Source organism: Apaloderma vittatum, unplaced genomic scaffold, assembly GCF_000703405.1.
Source record: "Apaloderma vittatum isolate BGI_N311 unplaced genomic scaffold, ASM70340v1 scaffold19175, whole genome shotgun sequence".
Lineage (NCBI taxonomy): Eukaryota > Metazoa > Chordata > Aves > Trogoniformes > Trogonidae > Apaloderma > Apaloderma vittatum.
The window spans coordinates 10,168-32,239 of NW_009715667.1; the positions used below are offsets into that span (position 1 = coordinate 10,168).

Consider the following 22,072-nt stretch of genomic DNA (forward strand, 5'->3'; position numbering starts at 1 on the left):
CAAATGACATACACTTACTGATTTGGAATTTAGCATAATGTAAAAGTTCCTCACCTTTTAGGATATGTCCAAGGTTTCAACTTCACCGGACATCTGTGTATTACCCAAATTACTGCTTTGAATTAAAATTTAATATTGCAAAGGACTTGGGAGAGGTAAAACTCACTTTTGACTGGTGTGTATATAAGCACTAACCCTAACCTGTTGACTAATCAAATTCTGCACTCTTAGGTATGTGCCAAACTACTGTAACTTCCCTGCAGTTCTATCATGCCAAGATAAAACCAGACAAATAAATCAATATTGTATAACTTATTTTCTGTATCAATAATAAGGATATTAAACACTAGCTTGATCAACAGAAACATTGCCTGGACTATCCAACTGAATGCCATGTTCTTCAGAAAGCTTCATTAATCTCTCTTCTAAGATAATATTTTTTTTTACTTCTTCATTGTAATTATATTTCAGATCCTCGATTTCTTCAAAAAAGGAAGGGCCCAAGTTCTCTAGTTCTCTTCTCAGCTTTTCTGTTTCATCCTATTAAAAAGAATGAAGGAGTGCCACTTTGATCCAGAACTCAGGAAATACATGTCAACAACAGAGGCTGAATGATGAGAGAATAAGCATGTTCTCTAGAGACACAGAAATCTACCCATGAACAACACATTCACCACCAACAAAATAACCTTCATAAACATGTTTAAAAAATGACATTTGCATTAAATATTAGTTCAGATATGAAACAGCTCTTTCTAGCTAACCATAGTTTTTGCTCATTACCTTGCCTAGGATGATCCTTGCAACTCACCTTTAATTGCTGTTTTTCCACCTCTGCGGCTTTCAGCTGTGTCTGGAGGTCAACTACTTCTGCTATTAACTTTTCATTTTGATCTTTCTCTACAATTTCATTATATCCTGCAAAAAAATGATGATAATTTTTTATGAAATTTAAGGTAATGAAAATCAATTACATGGATGATCTCGTTACAGTAATTCCGCATCTCCTGAAAGCAGAAACTGAAGTGTGTAAATCCACAACCACCAAAAATTCAAGTCATCTGGGCTTTTCTTGAGCACTCGCACAAACTAGGTGGTGGTGTCTAGTTCCTGGGATTGAATGCAATCCCCCACTGGCCAGTCTATTAGCACGTTTCTGAGAAAGGTGACACGTACAGACTTTTACTAACACTTGTCTATGAAAACCTTGTGTAAGTACTCAAAAATCCAAGACCTTAGTCTGCCCCAGTTTATGTTACTCTGGCATTAGTATAATTAAAATGATTCTTTAGAATAGTTTTAGGCCCAAAACACAAATCTTTATCTTAGGTATTGAAAGTGATTACCAGCTTCACTTGTGTATTTGTGTATGTGGTGCTTATAATCCTCTAGCTGATCAGCTAGTTCTGCTTTTTCTTCCTCTAATCGATTATTAGTTAACCTGGAATAAAGAACAATTTTAGAATATTTTTTAAAATTAAAAAAAAAATTTACAGTATAAATTATGTAAATAAAATTTCCTGATCATTCTTATTTCATGTATATTGGCTGAGTTATTTAGTTATTTAAACGTATGTTACCTTAAAAGCTCAAGGTCCTTGAAGCTTTGCTCTGCTCTTGCAGCCTCAGGAACATGTTTGAGAAGATCAATCTTTGAAGAAAAATTAAGAAAGTTTTACACTTGCAAATAGTGTCCATGGATAATGCAGTTCAGATGGAGTTCTCTGATACAGGATTAACATACGAATGCAAATAATACTAAGGATGTAACGAAATTCTAGGTTATAAATAAGAGCCAAGTGTTCAATCTACTGACAGTGTCCACAAAGCTAATTATCTACACCCTTTTTAAAGTTAGTAGAGATCATTGCTACATATTTCATGAAGGGTGGAGAAAAAGCATTCAAAAGTTAGATTGTGTTAGACATACAGCTCTGTTAGCACAATTTTTACATATGCTTAAGGAAGCGATATGCTTAAATCATTAAAGTACTTGAAAATACTGATATCCTTATGTGCATACCTAGGTGTCCAAGTTTTTTTTTTTTAACATAGTATGAAAAGCCTGTGATTTTGCAACAAAAGCACAAGGTACTGTTGACTAAAGATGACCTGCAGTCGTAACTCAGAACAGATCCGTGAGCAGGGAGTGAGCACGCAGAAGTGCTTTTCAGTCGGAGATGGCAGGATCAAAAAATTCGTGTTCTGAATGAGGCTATATACAGGTTTTGAATGCAGTGACAATTTATGAGCTCTCGTAAGGCCACTGTTAATGATAAGCTTTTGTTCTATTTTTACCTAAAATGCCAAGAATTTTTATTTTAGGTAGAAATATTTGCATTGATTTCACAATCAGTCTCTGTTACTTTGAAATGCAGTTAAGCTTGGCCACGTTCCTTCATCAGAGAACCAGGAAAGTGTTGCTCCAGAGTAGTATCGGATAATAGAAGGATTTTATCTCTGTGTTAATTTTGCTGCCAGCAGACACTTCATGTTAATAACGTTGACATTAGAAAAAGAGAAAACAAGAAAAAATAAACAAAGTTGTTTTCTAGGACTCAATTCCAAGTTCTATTTATTGAACACATTTAGTTGCTTACATAATATCTATGAATTCCTATGTTGAAAGTTGTGTATTCGATACCTGACATTGAGAATGGGCAGTGCAGGATGTCTGGGGAAGAAAGCCGGGCATGTATCGATAAGTGAGAAGATGGAAGCTAATCTGGGTGGATAGTTGTAGGGCTACATATCTGGACTATTTAAAGGCTAAAATTCAATACATCTTTACAAAGGTACCCAATAAAATTCATCAACTTCTCTGTATGTGTCCTTCCGGTGCCTGGAGGGGGCTACAGGAAAGCTGGGAGGGACTGCTTACAAGGATGTGCAGCGACAGGACGAGGGGCAATGGTTTTAAACTGGAGCAGGGCAGACTTAGATTAGTCATGAGGAAGAAGTTCTTTACACAGGGTGGTGAAACGCTGGCACAGGCTGCCCAGAGAGGTGGTGGAGGCTCTGTCTCTGGAGACATTCAAGGTGAGGCTTGATGTGGCTCTGAGCAACCTGATCTAGTTAAAGATGTCCCTGCTCACTGCAGGGGGGTTGGACTAAATGACCTTTAAGAAGTCCCTTCCAGCCCAATGCATTCTGTGATTTGTTAGAGACTGCATGTAAGAGCCCATCTTGGAAACAGGCATGAAGAGGATGGCAGAGGCAATCCCACAAAAAAGATGTGGAAGGAAGAGGGAAGTCTCTGCAGAACAAGATTTTAAGACCATTTGAAGCGTCTGCCCCTACAAGCTTTCATGTGAGAAATGAAACTACAATTAAAAAAAACTTACAGAAAAATGCAGTAGAAAAAAATTGATTTTGCCCTAAGACTGCAAGTCAAGAATAGGTATTGGTAATATGTGGTAAACCTTAATAATTGGCTAAAATATGTAAATACACAATTATGGCAACTAGGACTAAAAAAAAAACTATAAAAGCATGGATTAAAGAAAAAAATGTACTCTGACACTACATACATTAGAAATAATTAATATTAAACAATCTATTCTCAGAGTTATCTGGCTAAATTTTACTTACTTGGTCTTTTAGATCTTGTAACTTTTTATCAGCAGTGCGTTCACGTTCTGTTGCTTCTTGAAGCTGCCGTTTAAGGTCAGTAATGGTTTGGGTTTTTTTAACAATATCCATTTCCAATTCCTTCATCTTAGTTTCATGCATCCTGGAAGTGTTTTCATTTAGAAAAAGACAAAGAGCAAAAGCTATTACTTTTGCAGAAATAGAGACTGAAATAGCCTTATGAGATTAAATACCATAAAATACACCATAAAACATATTTGGGGCACTGGCCTTGAAATAATCACTGGTCTTATTTTAAGTGAGCTGTAAGAAGCATACTGAAAAATACATTTTTAATCTCAGAATAAAGACTTTTCAAAATGTTACACCTTTGTGGATCTTATTTTGTGTATCACTTTATTAAAGGGGAGCTGGAATCTTTTTCATGGTGTGCACATAAACCCCAAACTACCTCCTGCTAGAAATATGCACATCTCTTACAGATGCATTATGCACGCTGGTCAGGTCTTCCTTCAGTGTTGTACCTTTGACAGTGTATTTCTTATGATTTAATAATTCATGAAAAATAAACCATTGTACTGAGAAAAGGGTTAATACAGATACAGAAGATGAAGACTCCAAGGGCAAAAACGTTCTGCAAGAAATTATCCTGGAGTAAGAGCAGTCTGAGGAGGATTCTGTTTTGCTTAGAGCCAAAAAGGGTTTTTGTAGAATCGCTGCAATATTGGTTGGAAGGTACCTCTGGAGATCATGTAGTCCAACGTCCCATCTGAAGTGGGTTTTCAGACAGCAATAAAATCTCCAGCATCTTGCTACCTGCCAAAGAGCCTTCCGAAGGACCACACCTTTGCCTGCCCTATCAGAGTTCTAGTACCATGCACATCCTTTGGAAGATGTGCTGGTGAGGTGAATTGCATGTTGAAGCGCCCCCTAATGAGCTCCTCTAGGTCAGTAACATCTTAATGTTACTCACTTTAAAGTCATATTAAAGTAAATGCAAATAAAAGTTTCCATTCACACCACGTGAAATAGGCAAGCACAATTAAGCACCACCATACGTTTTATGTCCATCTATCTACAACTATCTATCTATATCAACTAAACAGAACTGAGTAGAAACGTTTTTCAAACAGGTGAAGAACTAAAAGAAAAACTACACTCAAATTACTGAGCTGAGACTCTAGTGGTCTACTCTAGCTGTTGAGGGCCTACCGTCTACACTGCATGTTCCTGTGATCCTCCCCGTCCTGTGGCAGGCAGCCAGTTTTGCTCTCCTTCCAAATGCTAAATGTGGCTGACGCCTGACCTTGCACAGAGGCATTTTACCTCACTACATAGTTAGGGAGAAGGTTGAAAAAACAGAATGGCTTTCTGAAGTCTCAGTGAAGTGGCTCAGGATTACATTGGAGAAGCACCAGAACTTGCCCAAGGGATCACGTGGGAATGCAAGACTGGAAAGTGGGTAAAATCTTGGAAAACAGCACACAGACTTCAGCAGCGATCTGACCTACGATAAAATCAGACAACTCTCACCTGTTCAGCTGACTGACTGCCCCAGTAAGGTTGCTGTCAGAGGTTCTGTTTTTTGTAGATACCATCCACATCTGTTTACAGCTATTAAAAAGTACTTTTGCAACATATCATCTTATTTCATCTTGAGGTCATTCAAGAGTTCAGGCTGAAGGATTTCTTCCCAAAAATTTGCTCTCTTACATCCTTGTGCAGGACACAAGCTGTTTATTTCTCTTAAAAGCATAAGCTTTGTTTCATTTTCTTGCCCTTTTCTGAGATATGGCAGTATGAATGATGATATCCAACTAGAAACTCTTGCCTCAAGAGAGTAAAATTCCCCTTCCTTGTCCACTTTGATGAACCACAGGCATGTTTCATGTGATATATAAAACTTCATATTCTATATTAATCTGTTCATTATTAAACATGCCAGTGTGACATATAACTAGCATCTTTGTGTGTAGCTCATTATTAAAAATGGATGTAACAGTCATGCTTTCTGGACTAGCAACGCTTTTGGGTGAATGCCAGAATCATTTTTTTGAGTAAACAACAAAACACAGAACTAAACAGCTTCTAGCAAAGAAATGAATGCAATTAAAAGTTGTTCAGGCTGTAGAGTTAAGCTCTCCAGCCTGTAGACGTAGGTTGTCATAGAAAAAGCATCTGAAATAACTGCAGAAGTACAAATAAATTTAAAATGTATGCCTAAATTGAAAGGCAGAAATCAGTGTCATAGAACTGTTTTCTTTAGTTTGTTCCATGCTGAGTGAGGCAAGTGATACATGAGTTTATAACAACTGCTAGGTAACTTTCAGATAACTTACACGTGAAAAGTTGCAGACATTATTATCAAACCAAAAATGATTTTTGACGCTGATTTCAAAGTCTGAATTTTATCTAAAATTCTAGAAATGGTGATGCCCACACTTCATTTTATATATTGGAAAAGATAATCCAGTGCTAGTCTCTGAGTTTTTCTCCCTTCTACAGGTAACAGAGTCAGCTAGCTGACTGCTATCAGCTTTCAGGGCTTTCAGAGCATACATGCCTACACATCACAAGAAATATAGAAATCCCAGTGGGTTTTCTAACACAACCTCTGCACACTCACATAGTTAAATGTAGATTCAAATGCAGCCAAGCTGCAAGATGCAGGTTGCTGGCTTCTGTTTTTTGTTTCAGATTGTCATCCATGTGATAAAGGTACTGAAATACCTTCTATGCTCAGCAAAAATGCTGACAGTACTCCACAAAGCACAATATATTTAAGCAGCAAGGAACAAAAAACAGAATCATAATCATAGAATCATTAAAGTTGGAAAAGGACCTCTGAGATCATCTAGTCCAACCACCAGCCCCACACTACCATGACCACTAATCTATATCCTGAAGTGCTTTCTTTACCAGAACTACCCAGAAGTCTACCGCTGACCTGAGGAAGAGAGGTAAGTAACTGGCTACTGTGCAGAAGAGGCTAACAGGGTCAGTACTCAAGGACACTCGATTTGGATTCTGCTGGATTCGTATCAGAGACCTATATGCTGATTCTACATCCTAATATTAAACTGGAAAATAAAATACAGGTAATATAAAACTATCTTCAGAAGAAACGTTATGAAAATGAAAGTCTAACTTGTTTACCAATATTTAAAGAGGCATTAACACCTGTGTTTATCTTCCTCACTTCATTCCCAACTCCTACCTTGTTACAACAAAGGACTTCCAGCTTTTGCTGTCAGCTCCATCCAACTGGCTCTCAGCCAGATTTAGCCTCTTAATGGTTTCCTCCAGCTGAACAGTTAACTTCTCATTTAATATCTCCAAGTTATTCTTTGCTATTCGTAGCTTCTCTCCACTGTCAGCTTCCTATTGTTCAATAAAAACAAAGGTTTATGGAATACTTAATCTCACATGAAGCACAGGAGCACCTAAAATGTTGGTGAGATAGAGGCAGTGCTGATTTAGAGGAGAATGGTGCATCCAAGATGGGTAGGCGCTAAAACTTCCAATTCTTTTCTTAGACTAGTCCTTGAATGCCTCCTCTCAGAATTAAAAATTCTATCAAAACAATATCAATGCTTAGGAAAACATCCATTCCATATCCACCATTTAAAAAAAACCAAAAAAGTAAGTAATGAAAATTAAAGGGACACATTAAAATGATCATACCTTCTTCAGTTCTTTACGCAGCCTCTCGTTTTCAGTAATGACTTTTTCCATTCCTTTGGTTTTAGATTCATAATGCATACTCAGCTGGCCCTCCAGATGAAGTTTCATTTTTTCCATTTCAGCCTAAGTATCAAACAGTTTGTTAAAACACATGTACTTAGTTGACAGTTTGAGACTTCCATTTTTAAAGCACAACATAGCTAGAGCTACCTAGCACAGCAAACATAACATTACATCACATATTTAAATATATCCTTAAGGCAGCAAGTACCTTTCATAAATGGTTCCGTATGTTATGCTAAAATGCAGTTTTGCTTTTCTGTTCTACTCTTTTCATATTTGGTATTTTTAAAACACTTGTGCCATCAATGGCAACAAGTGCTGCTTCATTTTCCTACTAACTTGCGTATAATCTGTTACTAAATATAGTTACTGGAGATAAATCAGTACCTTTAGCCTCTCATTTTCCATTTCAAGACCAAGTAATTTCTCATTAGATACCACAACTGGAGCTTTTTTCAGATCTTCATTCTCTCTTTGGACTCTTTCTACAACCTTTTTCATCAAACTGATTGTTTTTTCCAGTTCTGGGACTGTCTTTCCACTTCTACCAGCCTATAGAGAAGAAAGAAAAAAAAAAGTAAAACGATGTAAACAGTTCATCTGAACATTCTGAGATACTCCAAATCTTACTTTATCACTTATTTTCCCACTGCAACTTATATTTATAAAAAAGGTATTATATTTTGGTTTGACTTGAACCCTAAGTTTCTTGCATTTGTAGCTTCCTGACAGGTCTAATGATACACACCACCCTCAAGGTCAACGTATTGGCTTCTTCATTTTTTTGTGTTACCCAAGAAAATTGCAGTTAGTCTCAAAATGTGCTATACTTTATCAGCTAAACTCAAACATTAGGATAATAAATTGAAGTACTACTTATTCTTCTAGATTTCCTTATAGATTCCTGATCCAACAGGCTGTGCAATTGCTTAAATGCTAATGCTATCTGAAGGGGAAGAAAGGCTGAGAGCTTGAGGAAGGAAAAGGTGGTCCTTTTTAGGCAGCTGTACTTCTGCTGGATTAAAGTGACAGAAGAGCTACATTTTAAAGCATGAGTAAATCTTGTCCCTTTCCCAAGTGGTCAAACCAGGACACCAAGGCATATATTCTCATTGCAGAGTGACAAATAAATAAATAAATATGGAGGAAAAAAGTGTGTGATTTCTCCATTTCTCTTTTTTTCACTACATTCATTTATGAGTTAGAAAGGGTCTTCAAACACATTTACTCATCATCTTTGTAACAATTGTTTTCCTCAGCAGTAATAATTTAAAGATGATGTTGTTTCTAGTTCTGAGCCCATGAAGTACCTCCTTTTCTTTCTACAGAAGTAAAGAGCCCAGCAGAGTGGAAAATGGGGAAGATTTCACTTCCTGAAGTCCTATGTAAACTATATAGCAACCAAATTTTAGGAGTAAAAATGACTGATTCTTCCTTCTCTAGAATAACTTGAGGGATTAGGAAGTTTGGTACACAGAAGATTTAAAGAAAAACCTCTCAGATCTTGGTGCCTGAAACGGGAGGAAGATTCCGAATTTGCTTCCTCTCTTGGAACACTTTTATAAACTGAATTTCCTTATCCAAAAACTACCACTGTAGTAGTAGGATATAGGCAGATACACAAGCAGTCCATGCAAGGTACAAGTAAAAAAATGGGAAATATACAATCTTTTCCAGGTACCCAGAAGCAGGACTCATTCTTCTCATATACTGAAAGAGCTATAAAGGCACGTAAGAGCTTTTATTAAGTCAGTTGGCTTTAAAATGTCACATAAAGAGTCTGACAGATTAATGCCAAGGGTAAAGCCTTTTTTTTTTTTCCCTAAAACTTCTGAAATATTATTCTGTTAAAGTTGCTGTCAGTAGTCAGGGCAAGTCATCTTGCATAGTACGGCAAAAAACTTCAACAATATCTTATACTTTCTAATATCTGCATAAAATAAAAAAACCTGTCTTTTAAATCATAAAGCTGTAACTATTACACATTCACATAAATACATGAATATAATTATCATTATTAGGGTTGTAATTCCCATTTTTTGTACAAATATGTTTCTGAAGGTAACCTTAATTCAAATTACTAAATAAGACCACGATCGTGCAAACATTTAATTAATTTCATTAATTTATTATAGTACTTTGGCAATAAAATAAACAAGTAGACACAATTCATGCCTGCTTTTGGCTGAGTCCAAAAAAATTAACTTGAATAAAACACTGCGCTTTTTAAAATATTTTGGTTTCATTTAATTATGATGAAAAATGCTGTTATAAGGAGGGACTGTTTACCTACCACCCCTCTAATGCTGGCCAACTTTCGTTCAACATCTGCTTTTTCTTTTTTGAGAAGTTCACACATTTCTTTTAAGTCACCTACTTGGTCCTAAAAAAAATCACGTGATAAGTAACTGAGGTGAGCAGTAACAAAATTACAGTTGGTTCACTTTGAAAAATATAAAGAGAAAGGAATTTCCCACTGCAATGACATTTTTCATTATTTCTACCAGCCATTTGACCTCTTACTTTTTCATAAACCCATGACAAACTTACAGTATGGAAAAATATCTATTTCTTTATAAGCAAACCCCTAACTTGCGTCAGGGTAAAGCAGACTGAAGGTAAAAAGATGTTACCTTCAACCGCGGTAAATCTTTATTGGCCTGCTCCAGCTGGAATCTTAGCTCAACATTTTCAGAAGACAATCTTAAATTTTCCTTTAAAACTTCTTGTTCCCTTTGATATTGATCAACTGATGCTACTCCCGACGTCTTGAGAAAACAGAGAAAAAAAGAAAAGCAGTAATGCACTAATCATTGTACCAGTTGTAGCTGATAAAGAGCAATAGAAAATTATTTCTCACAGAAATAAAACAGATGACACTTATATCACCAGTTTTGATCTAACCTGCTCTGACTCTGTCTCCTTCTCTCATATTTTCTAAACTTGCGTAATCTTTAAGGGATGTTTACAAATCCATACAAACCAGTAAAAATTTTGTCAAACCAAAATTAACTCTCAAATTATTCAGTAGAAATAAATCTCAAAGTCTAAAAGGCGAAAAAACCTACTGAGTGCAGTAAGCTGTGACACTCAACCTGTGAGCAGCATCTAATTTTAAGGACATATTCTGATATATTTATTGAATTGTACATATGGCCTAAGTCAAACAAATCACAGAGCAAATAAGGAAGATTAGTATATAACTCCAGTTCTTAGTGTGTTATCTCTTACATTCTTAAGTCTTCATCAGTGGCGACTAGTAATTTATAGAGCGCCTTGCATGTCTTATATTGCCAATTTAAATCATAAATATGTGGTAAATTTTTATGCCTGATAGTAAAGAATAAATCCTTTTGATGATATAATAATCAGCAGTCTTTACTTATGTCATTATGGAATTAACAATATAATCTGTGTCCTTCCAGTACCTCAAGGTGGCCACGGGAAAGCTGGGGAGGGATGGAAAGCTGCGGAGGGACGGTTTACAAGGGTGTGTAGCTGCAGGACAAGGGGCAATGGTTTTAAACTGGAGCAGGGCAGACTTAGATTAGACATGAGGAAGAAGTTCTTTACACTGAGGGTGGTGAGACACTGGCACAGGCTGCCCAGAGAGGTGGTGGAGGCTCTATCCCTGGAGACATTCAAGGTCAGGCTTGATGGGTCTCAGAGCAACCTGATCTAGTTGAAGATGTCCCTGCTCACTGCAGGGGGGTTGGACTAGAAGACCTTTAAAGCTCTCTTCCAGCCTAATGCAGTCTATGATTCCATGATTAATTCATCGCTGATAATGACAGGAATCAAGTATTTGCTTTAGTAAAGCATATTTGGTTTTTTTCTTACTGTTAATAACACATTTTTAGTCTCTTAAAAAACAAAATTCTTCAACTAGCTGCATGTATCACTGGGATTATTGACTACTTCAATATCCCTGCAGACCAGGCACAGCAAACTACTGCATTATCGAGATCAATCTATTCTATTTCTACATCATTTATACAGAAGAAATGCTAGAGGACTGCTACAGTATCAAACCTCGGGCATTTCACAAAATCCTGGGGTTGTTTCAATCCCCTCTGTACCACTTTGGTAAATTTCATGTTTATCCTCTGCAATGTGTGGATTCATCTCATTATTCACATTTATTTTTTCTGCTTCATAGTCGTTAGCTTGATTAGAAGGCTCCCCCGAATCAGACTGATTGCAGCTCATTCTGTCAGGATCAGGCTCTTCTACACTTTCTTCTTCATCAACATTTGATTGCTTGAGTATTTCTTGCTTCCCCTCCTCTTCTTCCAATTCCTCATTAAGTTTTTCATTTTCAGGTTGGGTTACATTTTCTTCTTTTTCACCTGAGTTCTCTTCATCAGCTTCAGCTCTATTGTTGTTTTTCAATCCTTCCCTAGAAATATCCGTGTCCTTGCATTTCTCACTATCTTCAGGATGCTCTTCAGGAGACACTTCCGTGCTTGTACCCGCAGTAGCCTCATGGCCTTCGCTGGGCATGATGCAGGTTTGTGTGTCTGCTTCATCATCTATTTCATTGCCATCAGTAATGCTACGATTAGGCTGATGTTTGATTTCATCCCTATTTGAAATAGATTTCTTTTGAAGGGCATTCAAATACTTTTGTTTATTGATACTCATAGGAACGGACTTGGTCAGTTCAGTTTGGACACATGTACTCTGATTCAAGTTGAAGATAGAACGAAGCATGAAAAAAAGCAGAAAACAGTAAAACAAAACAGGAAACGAAGCCTAGAATCTACCTTTAGGTCTGTTTCTTGAAAGATTAAAATAACTTAATTCAACATGTGCCATATAATGAACCTTGTAAAAATCAAAACACAAGAACATTTAATGTAACTGAAATGCAGCTCAGTATTTCCCCCAACTTCAATCAATATGTAATATAAGAGTCTCTCAGTTGCACATTCTCATATTCAAAAACACTTGTCCCATATCTCTCTGCGTATGATAGGATCCTTCTCCCTGAAGAACACAGAAACTTTAAATTTTTGGGGTTTGAGTTTTTTTGATTTTGCTTTGTTTTTTTAAAAATACTAAAAGCTAAGTATTTAATACCCTAGTTTATAATACCATGATTTGAAATAAAACCAGCTAAATGACAGAATAGCAAATGGAAAATAAATATTTACTGTTATGTAGGCACGATTCCTCTAAGTAATACAGCTGCATTATTAACTTACCGAGGGTGTAGAATAAGTCTCTCTCAAACACTGTCTCTGCAATGCGTGAAGCTTTTCCTGGAGGTATTGATTTTTGAGATGTAATTCTTCTACAACAGAATCTCGTGGGATTGCTTGCTGTATTCTACATCAAAACATTAATCAAGCCCAAGCAAACAAATGACTATTAATGCAGAAAAACATCCCGCAAGGTTAAAAAAAAAAAAAAAAGAGTGAACTTCTGAATTTCTAGACTGGATTTTCTAGTATTACTGGGACAGTTCAGTCAAATCAATGTTAGCCATATATATAATTTCAAATAATCCCTGTGAATCAGAAGTACTTACTCTGCAAAAGGAATTTGCTCTTTTGAGATGTGTACAGCTTCTATTACTCAGGTACACGATCTACTGTGATAGTGGATATACTGATTAAGAATACACTCCTTAACTGCAACTTAGCAGTTCCAAGAGCTTTCACTAATTCTAAACTGTAATTATAATTTTACACAATGGGAACCAGGTATTTTTCATATTATTTAGCATTATATAACACTGAATCAATGCTGCATTTTCTCTGAACATGCAGAGTTACTCCCTAGTAGCTTTAAGTTTGCTCATCACAGACTCAAAGAAGCATTTTTGAAATTCCTGTCTCTTTTCCTTACTGAATCAGTTGGTCTAAATAAAGACCATCTATTTCTTTGCACAGACTTTTTTCTCATTTAGATTTTTTACTTTTTAAAGATTCCTTTAAAATGCCTCTCACCTCATGTGAGCAATTTCATCTTCTAAATCTAGATTCCGTTTTCTTAGTTCTTCCAGTTCTTTTTCAATTTCTGAGGCTCTTACTCCAACAACACGGTCAACAGTGACACCAGTGCTTTTCAGTTTCTTCTGTAGAACAATTTTCTCTTTGTCAGTCCTACAACATCCAGTAATTTAAAAATTTATTTGCTAACCATCTTTAGGAGAAAATATATTCTGTCTTAAAGAATCTACATTTGCAATTTATTTTCTCACTCTTTTCTGTTTAATAAGTTTACCTTATAGACATATGTTATTTTGAAGCACTTTCAAACCACAATCTATCAACAGCTACCATCAGCATCACAGTTTCCCTTCTCTTCTGCATCTTTTATTAGTAAAACCCTGTCATTATCATAGAGAAGTAAATATAACATTTGCAGAGGGTTTGTGCGTGAGGTTTTTTTTAAAAAGCTTCCATCTCATAACCCTAGAACTGTTGATACTACAGTAGCATGACCTAACAGTAGCACGGTATCCAATTTCAGCAGTCTGATTAAACAATACAGCAGTGAGAAACAGCCTGTCTTCCATAAAGCTGTTATTTGTTTCATGGGAATAACAGAATGTTATATACAAGAATCATAATCAAGGATTTAAATTAGTTTTCTTCAGAGACACAGCTTCCTCTAATAAAGGTTGTTGGCTTCTACAATGGAAAGGATACTAGGGGTGTAGCCTGCTGCCTGAAAACTAACTAATACTTGTAATCTCAATAGCGATATTGAATTCTAGACATGAATCTTGTAACTCTATCAAACTGTTACAATTATTATGTGGCAAACATATTTGGATTTCCCTCATGTCATCATTTTGTAGCTGAATCTATTAAAACCAACTTACTTGCTATGAATTTCCTTCAGTGTATTCAACTGCTTGGCTAAAACATCTGCTTCTTTTTCCTTTTCCCTTAGTTTGTTCCGCAATCCTTCCATTCTGATTTGCCATTTTTTACCTTCTTCCCATCTAATTATTTCCTCCTTGGAGGTCTGTGAAGTACATGTACAAATCATGTATTTCTTTTTGAATTTTTTTCTTAAAGCCAAAGAAGTAAACATGTTAGAAACCCAAGAACGATGTATTCTTTATTTATCAGGTTAAAACATGAATCCATAGCAAGCATATATTATTTACCATAAGGGGAAAAGCAGGCCCGGCTCAAAACCTTACATGTGCTGTAGTGACTGGTATATAAAGCCGATCCAGTTTAATGCTGTTACCAAATTCTTCACTGGCTTTTAATGTTGACTTTACAAAAAAGGAGTGTCACTTTTCATGCAATTAGAGGCACTAGTGCCATGTATCCCTCTACTCTGAATTACAAGTTAGCTAAGAACACAGATTAAAGAAATGCTTTTGTATGCCACTTGACAGCAGATCTGTCTTCTGCAGCTCATCAGTAGCTAACATGCCTCTGCTGCACAGCCGTACAACTGGTCATTTTATTTTATTTTTTCCTATGAGAAATGGAATCTCTATTTAAGTTTACAATTCAGTAACTATAAATCATACCTCAGTTAAAACCTGCACCTATGTGATCATAAATTGCTTCTGAAAAATCACAGTCAAGAATCCTGAGAGCAATTTTTGTTTCTTTTTAACTGGACTTTTCCCTTCTCCGAGGTACTTGCTTTTCTGTTTTCATTCTAAACAGTTACTACTACTAAGGGATAGACAGAAAATAAAATCTTGGGAAAAAAAATATATGTGCCAGATATGAGAAAAATACCTCTAGACACTAAGCAACATGTATTTAGAAGTCTTAAATAAATTGAAAGCATAAGTGCAGGCCTAGAATAATATTTAATATCATAAATGGTCTGAATGTCATTATATAAGCATGGTATAATATTCTGGTATACTTTCTGATTACTATAACAAGCCACTAACTAGTTACTGAAGTAGAAAACAACCAAAAGCTCAAACCAAACAACTGTTAAAATGAGCACACCTTCAGTCGCTCAGAACCAGTTCGATGGGGAGATCAGCCCTGTGAAGAACAAATACAGAGGCACCATCCCCTTTAGCATTCTCACTTTTGTTTCCGAGTACTTCATTTTTTTATCATTGCACTGATTTTGCAAATGCACATTTGGCAGCACTTATGTAAGCAATTTCACTGCTACCTATAAAATCTTAGTTTTGTAAGATTTGTACCGGATCTTTAATTATACAAAAAGGCTGAGAAAACATTAATACACCAGTGCTAAGCAACAAGGGCAGTAACAGCATGGTTACAGTCACGAGTTTTTTAGAGGCATTAGGGAGAGTTGAACTGCCTAGACCTAGGTTGATGATTTCTTCCAGTGCCAGAACTAAGTATCACATACCTTGTCTTCTCTTACCCCTTTTTTTTCTGTTTCTTCACACTTCTTCTGAAGTTCACTTTCCAACTTCTTAATTTTTTTCTGAAGTCCCTCTACCAGATTTTGTTCATCAGCTTTGCTCTGAAAAATTACAAACCTTTACAAACTTCAAGTTTAATGACGCCTACCTGAATATTTTTCTCTACCCAAAAAAGAAATTTAATTCCGATTGGTAGAAACAGTTAACAACATAAATGATCTTTTTAAAATTATCTTTAAATCTGTAAAGTATTGGAATGTAACTTTGTATTCTAAATTTAATAATCAGCAGCAAAAAGCTGAGTTTTAAAGATAAATAAGTTAGACAATTCTACTATAAATCCTTTACTTTTCTTCTGAAAGGGGAATTAAGGACAACCAGGAAGGTGATAAAATTACACTTTTCAAAGAAGCTTTGAAAGTGGGAATTCAACTCCACAGAGTCTTTCCAACATATTCCAAGAAGTGTTTTTCAGTTTCTTCCTCTTATTTGAGGCATGCTCCCAACAGCCTCCATGTAACCCAGCTGATGAGCAAACATAAACTTTTAAATCAAGTTTTAATGCCTGCCAAAAGTACGTAATACTTCACCCCCAAACCAGCAAATTTATGGAAAAACTTTGCCAAGATCAAATGTATTTTTAAAAATCATTTCTACCTGAATGCTACTGCTTAGCCTTCTAATTCGTTTCTTCAGTTCTTCATTTTCTTTTTCCATTTCACCTTTTTCTGCCAACGCTTTAGCAAATTCTTTTTGTTTCCTCTGAAGTTCTTGGTTCAACTCATCCCTTTCATCAGATAAAGAACTTGCCCTGGCTTTACTTATTTTAAGGTCATCAGTAAGTTTTTTAATCTGATTATTTAATTCCTCTATCTGTGTCTGGAAGAAAACAAAGAAAGAAAAGAGCAAACCTCCAAAATCAAGATTGTCAACAATATAACAATGCAATACAATGACATTACCTAGCACTCACCGAAAGCCCCTTTGTCTGTCTATCAACAATCTCCTGGACATTCATAAATGCCTCTTTTTGTGATGCAGCAGAAATAATCTGCTGTTCAGCATTAGCAGTCATTTCTGCTCGCAGTTCCAGAAGTGCTTTACTCAAAGCCTGAAAAAAAAAAAAAAAATCAAGTTCTTTTTGACTGAGAAGCTTCTAGTATGAGCATGACAAAACATGAAATGGCCATTAGATTTTACTATGTTACACTATGCAATTACATTCTATGTCCTACTATACAATATATAGAATTCTTAAGCATTAAGCAATGTTACAAATTTATGTGACAGAAGGATTAATTTTTGTTTACTAACTTTCTGCTTTTTCTCCTTCGTGGCTAACTGGCTCTTCAGCTGTTCCACCAGGCTTTTCAGTGCTTCTGAGGGTGCTCTATTATTTGCTTCTTTTTGGACCTCTAGTTCAGCTTTCACATTTGCTAATTCTTTCTCCCTCTGAGATAACACACTCCTTAATACATTTGCTTCATCTTTTAGCTGTTCCACATCAACTATGTGTTTTTCCTGAAGCCTAATAAAAAAACCAAAACATCATTAATAGGGTACACTGTTGTACTTAAGTTACTGAACTCCAAATAAATAACAAAGGGCACAACATTATATTTCTTATTATTCTTAAAAGCATATGAAACACAGATTTGGAAACAGCAAAAGAAGAATATTACTCAAGAAGATCAGCAAAATGAGATTAGAGCAATGTTCATTCTAATTCTTGCCCCTCAGAGGTAAAGAAAGCATCATACTTCGCTCCTTTTAAACAGGGCTTAAACTTTCTTGAGTTTAAACTTGCTAGGCAGCAAGCTCAAACGGAGATATCATGGGAAAAAAACGAAATCACTAAGGAGCAAGTACCACAGTAGCTTAAAGACAACTCTCATACCAAGACTGCTTGAATACTTTCTGTTTCACTGAATGGCATGAACATAACAACTGAAGGCATTTTTTCATACCACAGGTTTTCAGTGTTAGCCCCAATGAGGGGTTACAACTTAAAAATAATTTACAATTACCAGCCACAGTAACTCTTAAGAATATTTTTTTCAGCTAAATCTTAAACTCAGCAAAACCATGTTCAAGGTGATAGACCAGTCCTGTAGCAGCATTACATAACTGATTTGATCCAATCCAACTGTGACTTACGTTAACAGTCTAAAAACTTACTGGGCTATGATAGTCTCAAAATCTTTAATTTTCACTGAAGCAATTTGTTTTTGTCTCTCCAAATCGAATGATGTTTTCTTTAATTTTCGAACAAGTGAAGCAAGAGAATTTTCCTGTTCTGCTACAGTTTGCTCCATTTCAGCTAAGCGGAGAAAACGTTTGTTGTCGGAAAGTGACAAAGAAGTCTTTTTCACTAACTCCTGTAAAACAGAGTACACACATATAATAAACACCTTAAGCTTTACATTAAAGGTGAATATTACTGACATATTTTAAACTCAAACTTGAATATAACCAAGCATTAATATGTAACATGTTTATTTACTGAGATGTGATTCTTGGCCCAGGGAGAAAGCAGTCACACTGGATGGAAAGTGTAAGAGAAGCACTGGTTTGTGCATCAAATTATCAACAGAATATCCAGTTAAATACAGATTTCACCTTATAATAAAATGTCAAGAGAAAATTTGTATTGAAATGGGTTAGTTTAACATAACCACAGATTGAATGAAAAGTATACCTGTCTCTCTCTTAGATGTCGCCAAAAATCAGGATGATACGAAACACTCATCCATACTGAGGCGTTAACCTTGTCTTTTACATTGACGGCTAATCCACCTCTTGTGAATTCTTGAGAGAATAATACAGTGATTCTTTATCACCTGCCCATTTACTCTTCCTGTCATCATTTATTACTTACTTTTGACTGCAGAAATGTTCTTTTAAGCAACAATTTTAAGAATTTGGGAACAACTTCATTATTTCCACAAATTCACATAACTTACCAAAGCAGTCTGTTTGAACTTATCAAGGGAACTGTCAGTATGCAAATTTAACTTCTGGTGTAGAACTCTAAGGTCTTCCTCATGCTTCTTTGCTATTTCCTCTTGTTCCTGTTAGTTCAAAACAAAAATACAGCTTTACTGAGCACACTATTCCAGATAGTCATGAAACTACAGTACCTTCATGATGATCACTAACTCATTGCACAGTGTTGCTCCCCAAAGGTTCCTCTAATTCTGTCAGTTTTTAAAATTCTTTACTTCTTGCTCTAATCAATGACTTCTTTTTCTTTCTTTAACACTACTGGAAGATAAAATCTACTAATGCAGTTTCAAGCTACATAGCAAATAGTATGGTGCAACAGGACAAGAGCTGGAGAGCAAAACAGTTGATGTTGGTCTTCGCCAGTTGAGACTATTAATACGGAGAGCGATATCCACCCCATGTACTTTTCAGGTCTATTTTCTTTAGACTATAGCAGGATCCTGGGATTGGGTGCTTCCAAGTAGACAAAGCACAGGAGGCTCATTTTTCGCTTGCATCTTCCGGTTCAGTTCCTGACCAAAAAAACTCAATTTCTCCCAGAAGAAATAGCAACACACATTTAAGCAAAGCACACTAAGTGAAGAAGATAGGAAGTCTGCTCCAGAAATGCACTCCTGATCCAAACACACTAAAACTGATGCATGTTCAGTCTTAAAGTACCTCGTAGACACAAGGTTAATGCTTAAAAATACACTTTAAGGGTACAAAGAATTAGGAATATAAAGTGTCCTTAAATAACATATGCTTAGATACACTATTTGTGCTTTAAAATATACTTTAAATTAAAATATGCTTTAAGAAGCATAGTTATATGCTTTAAGAAGCATATTTTCCACAAATGCATGTCTTCCCTGTAAGATGGAGTCCAGCAATCATTGTTGCAAGGACTGGAAAATCTCATATAAATATACAATATAATGACACCACTTCTCACAGCACAATTTTAATTTTCTTCCTGTCACACTAATTCAATTCCTAGACAGACATCATATACATAACCTCTCAATTGAGCAAGCTTCTTTATTTAAAAAGTTAAAAAACACTACATGAACTTTCCTACATAAAAATTACTAATTTTTCTGTTTACCTATGAGGTCAGAAACTTTTACAGATTTCATTAGCAATGAGATAAACAAAGAATCAAGTAAAACAAATTAAAAATTAACAAAATTTTATGTAAAACGTTTAACTACCTCTCTTGCTTTAGCAAGCAAACATTGGTATTTTTTTAACACTTCCTCCTTTTGATTTAGTCTTGCTTGCATATTTGCAATGGTTTGATGAGCAATTTTCATGGCACGACGGTACTCTGGATCATCTTCTTTTTTGTCTAATTCAGTCATTATTTTCTCTCTTTCTGATGTTGCAGGTAATCGAAGTCGTAGTTCATTTATAACTTTGTCTCTAGATAAAATATTTTGTTCAGCTTTCCACAGAGCGGTTTCTTTTTCCTTTAATTTCTGCGACGAAAGGCAACCATTACAATCCCAGAATTCAAATACTACAAAAAGACCTTACTTCTTAAAGAATGAACAGAAATATTTGTCTAAATGGATTTATAAGCACATAACATTTCACACTGGGTTCTGGCTCTTTGGGATTACCATTGTAAGGAAAGTTCCCAGAATATCATTACCTTGTCTTTACGTATTATTTGCTTTGCACAAGATGCTTACGCAACTCATTCTGCGCTACCGAATTAATAAGCTGGTGTTTTTCAAGTTTATTAAGAACCTCGAAGTATCTTCTGCAACAGAATTCCAATTTAACAACCCAAAATAAAAAGTCTGCTGTGCTACTCGTTAAATTTAATGTAACACTTGCTAAATTTTAGCTAGCTCTTGTCAACTGAATTTTGTACAGCAAGAGCATCTTACCTTACCAAGTGAGTGATCTAAAATATGCAAAAAATTTTGTCCAATAATTTGTTCCAATGCAAAAAATATTTCATTTTCATTGTGGTGTGATTATACTACTTCTATTTTCTCTGTGTTAAGCATTTCTAAGGGATTGGGCCCATCTGAATGACGTATATAAAAGGGTATTTATACTTAATTTATTATTATTAATTAAAAAATTAAAGGCCACAAACCTACAAACTTTGTCCCTTCATATGAATATTTATACATTTAGTTAGTTACCTCCTCCAACGATCTGCAGGTTGCTCTAGTTTCCAGGATGGTTCGAATATGCTCCTGAATCTTTCTCAAAGCCAACTCGAGTTGTTGTTGGAGTGGCAAACTAGGGTCTGGAACTGATCCTGTAGTCTCTTCTAACTGCATAGAAAGATTCATATTCATGTAATCTGACAGCTCTGAAAAACATACTTGTAAACCTATTTTTAGATAACTCAGTGCATGTACCTTTCGAGCTGTACTAAGTATTTCATTTTGTTGATGATCATACAGGTCTAATTGGCGCTGCAGTTCTACTTCCCTCTGGTCCCAAGCCATTTGTCTTTCTTCATGAAACTGCAACAAATGTTCAATAAAGTGTTTTATTTATTGAAAACTATGAGAATTTTATAACCAACTTAAACAGAACAATACTAAAATGTAAAATACTCAAATATGCTATTAAAATGAATCATTTTATCTATGATAAAAACTTGCTAAGAAGAATCTTCCTTTTAAAAATCATTTACTGAAATAAGGAACAGGCTGTTTTCTTAACAGCATGCAGAAATACATACCTTGCTCTGCTGTACAATTTCTTCTTCCAGATTATTGATTGTATGTTCATACTCAGAAACTATATTACGCAAATATTTCAACTCTTCCTTTTGCTTGACTAACTCTCGATTGAGTTTAAGTTCCTGCAGATGGAGTTCCTCTGTCTTCATATGCCATTCAATCACCTAACAATGAATGACACACAATATTAGAATTTATCACGCCCACAGGCCAACTAGATGCAGCTACATTCTTTGACTCTCAGGTAGTATGGCACCTATTAAACCAAAAGGAAGGAAGATGTTCTGCCTTTTTAAGCTTCTTTGATTCTCTTGCGTGAGGAGGCACAGCAAGAGCATGAAACTGCAAGAGGAGACAGGCACCTACTGGAGAGAGTCCAATGGAGAGCCATGAGGATGATTAAGAGTCTTGAACATCTCTCCTAGGAGAGAGACTGAGAGAACTGAGGCTGTTTCGCCTTGAAAGGAGACAGCTGAGAGGGGATCTTATTAATGTATACAAGTATCTGAGGGGTGGGTGTCAGGAGAATCATAGAATCACAGAACAATTCAGGTTGGAAAAGACCCTTGGGATTATCAAGTCCAACCATTAACCCTACACTAAGTTCACCCCTAAACCATATCACCCAACACCACATCTAAGCAACACTTAAACACGTCCAGGGACGGCGACTCAACCACCTCCCCAGGCAGTCTAT

The 22,072-nt window shown here is 35.8% G+C and overlaps 1 protein-coding gene across 1 annotated transcript; it reads right to left on the bottom strand.

Annotated features, from left to right (window-relative positions):
• Positions 1–339: 339 nt before the first annotated feature.
• Positions 340–21,539, bottom strand: CEP290 (centrosomal protein 290kDa; the record flags this gene model as incomplete). Its single annotated transcript, XM_009869246.1, has 23 exons — positions 340–540; positions 812–918; positions 1,347–1,441; positions 1,581–1,651; positions 3,592–3,733; positions 6,809–6,972; positions 7,276–7,398; positions 7,726–7,890; positions 9,635–9,721; positions 9,972–10,106; positions 12,546–12,669; positions 13,293–13,448; positions 14,174–14,319; positions 15,661–15,777; positions 16,334–16,555; positions 16,650–16,787; positions 16,991–17,204; positions 17,855–18,054; positions 18,640–18,747; positions 19,876–20,142; positions 20,824–20,958; positions 21,046–21,153; positions 21,375–21,539. Coding segments are annotated over 23 exons (3,390 nt in total), but the record flags the coding sequence as incomplete, so codon positions are not given.
• Between the last annotated feature and the right edge of the window lie 533 nt (positions 21,540–22,072).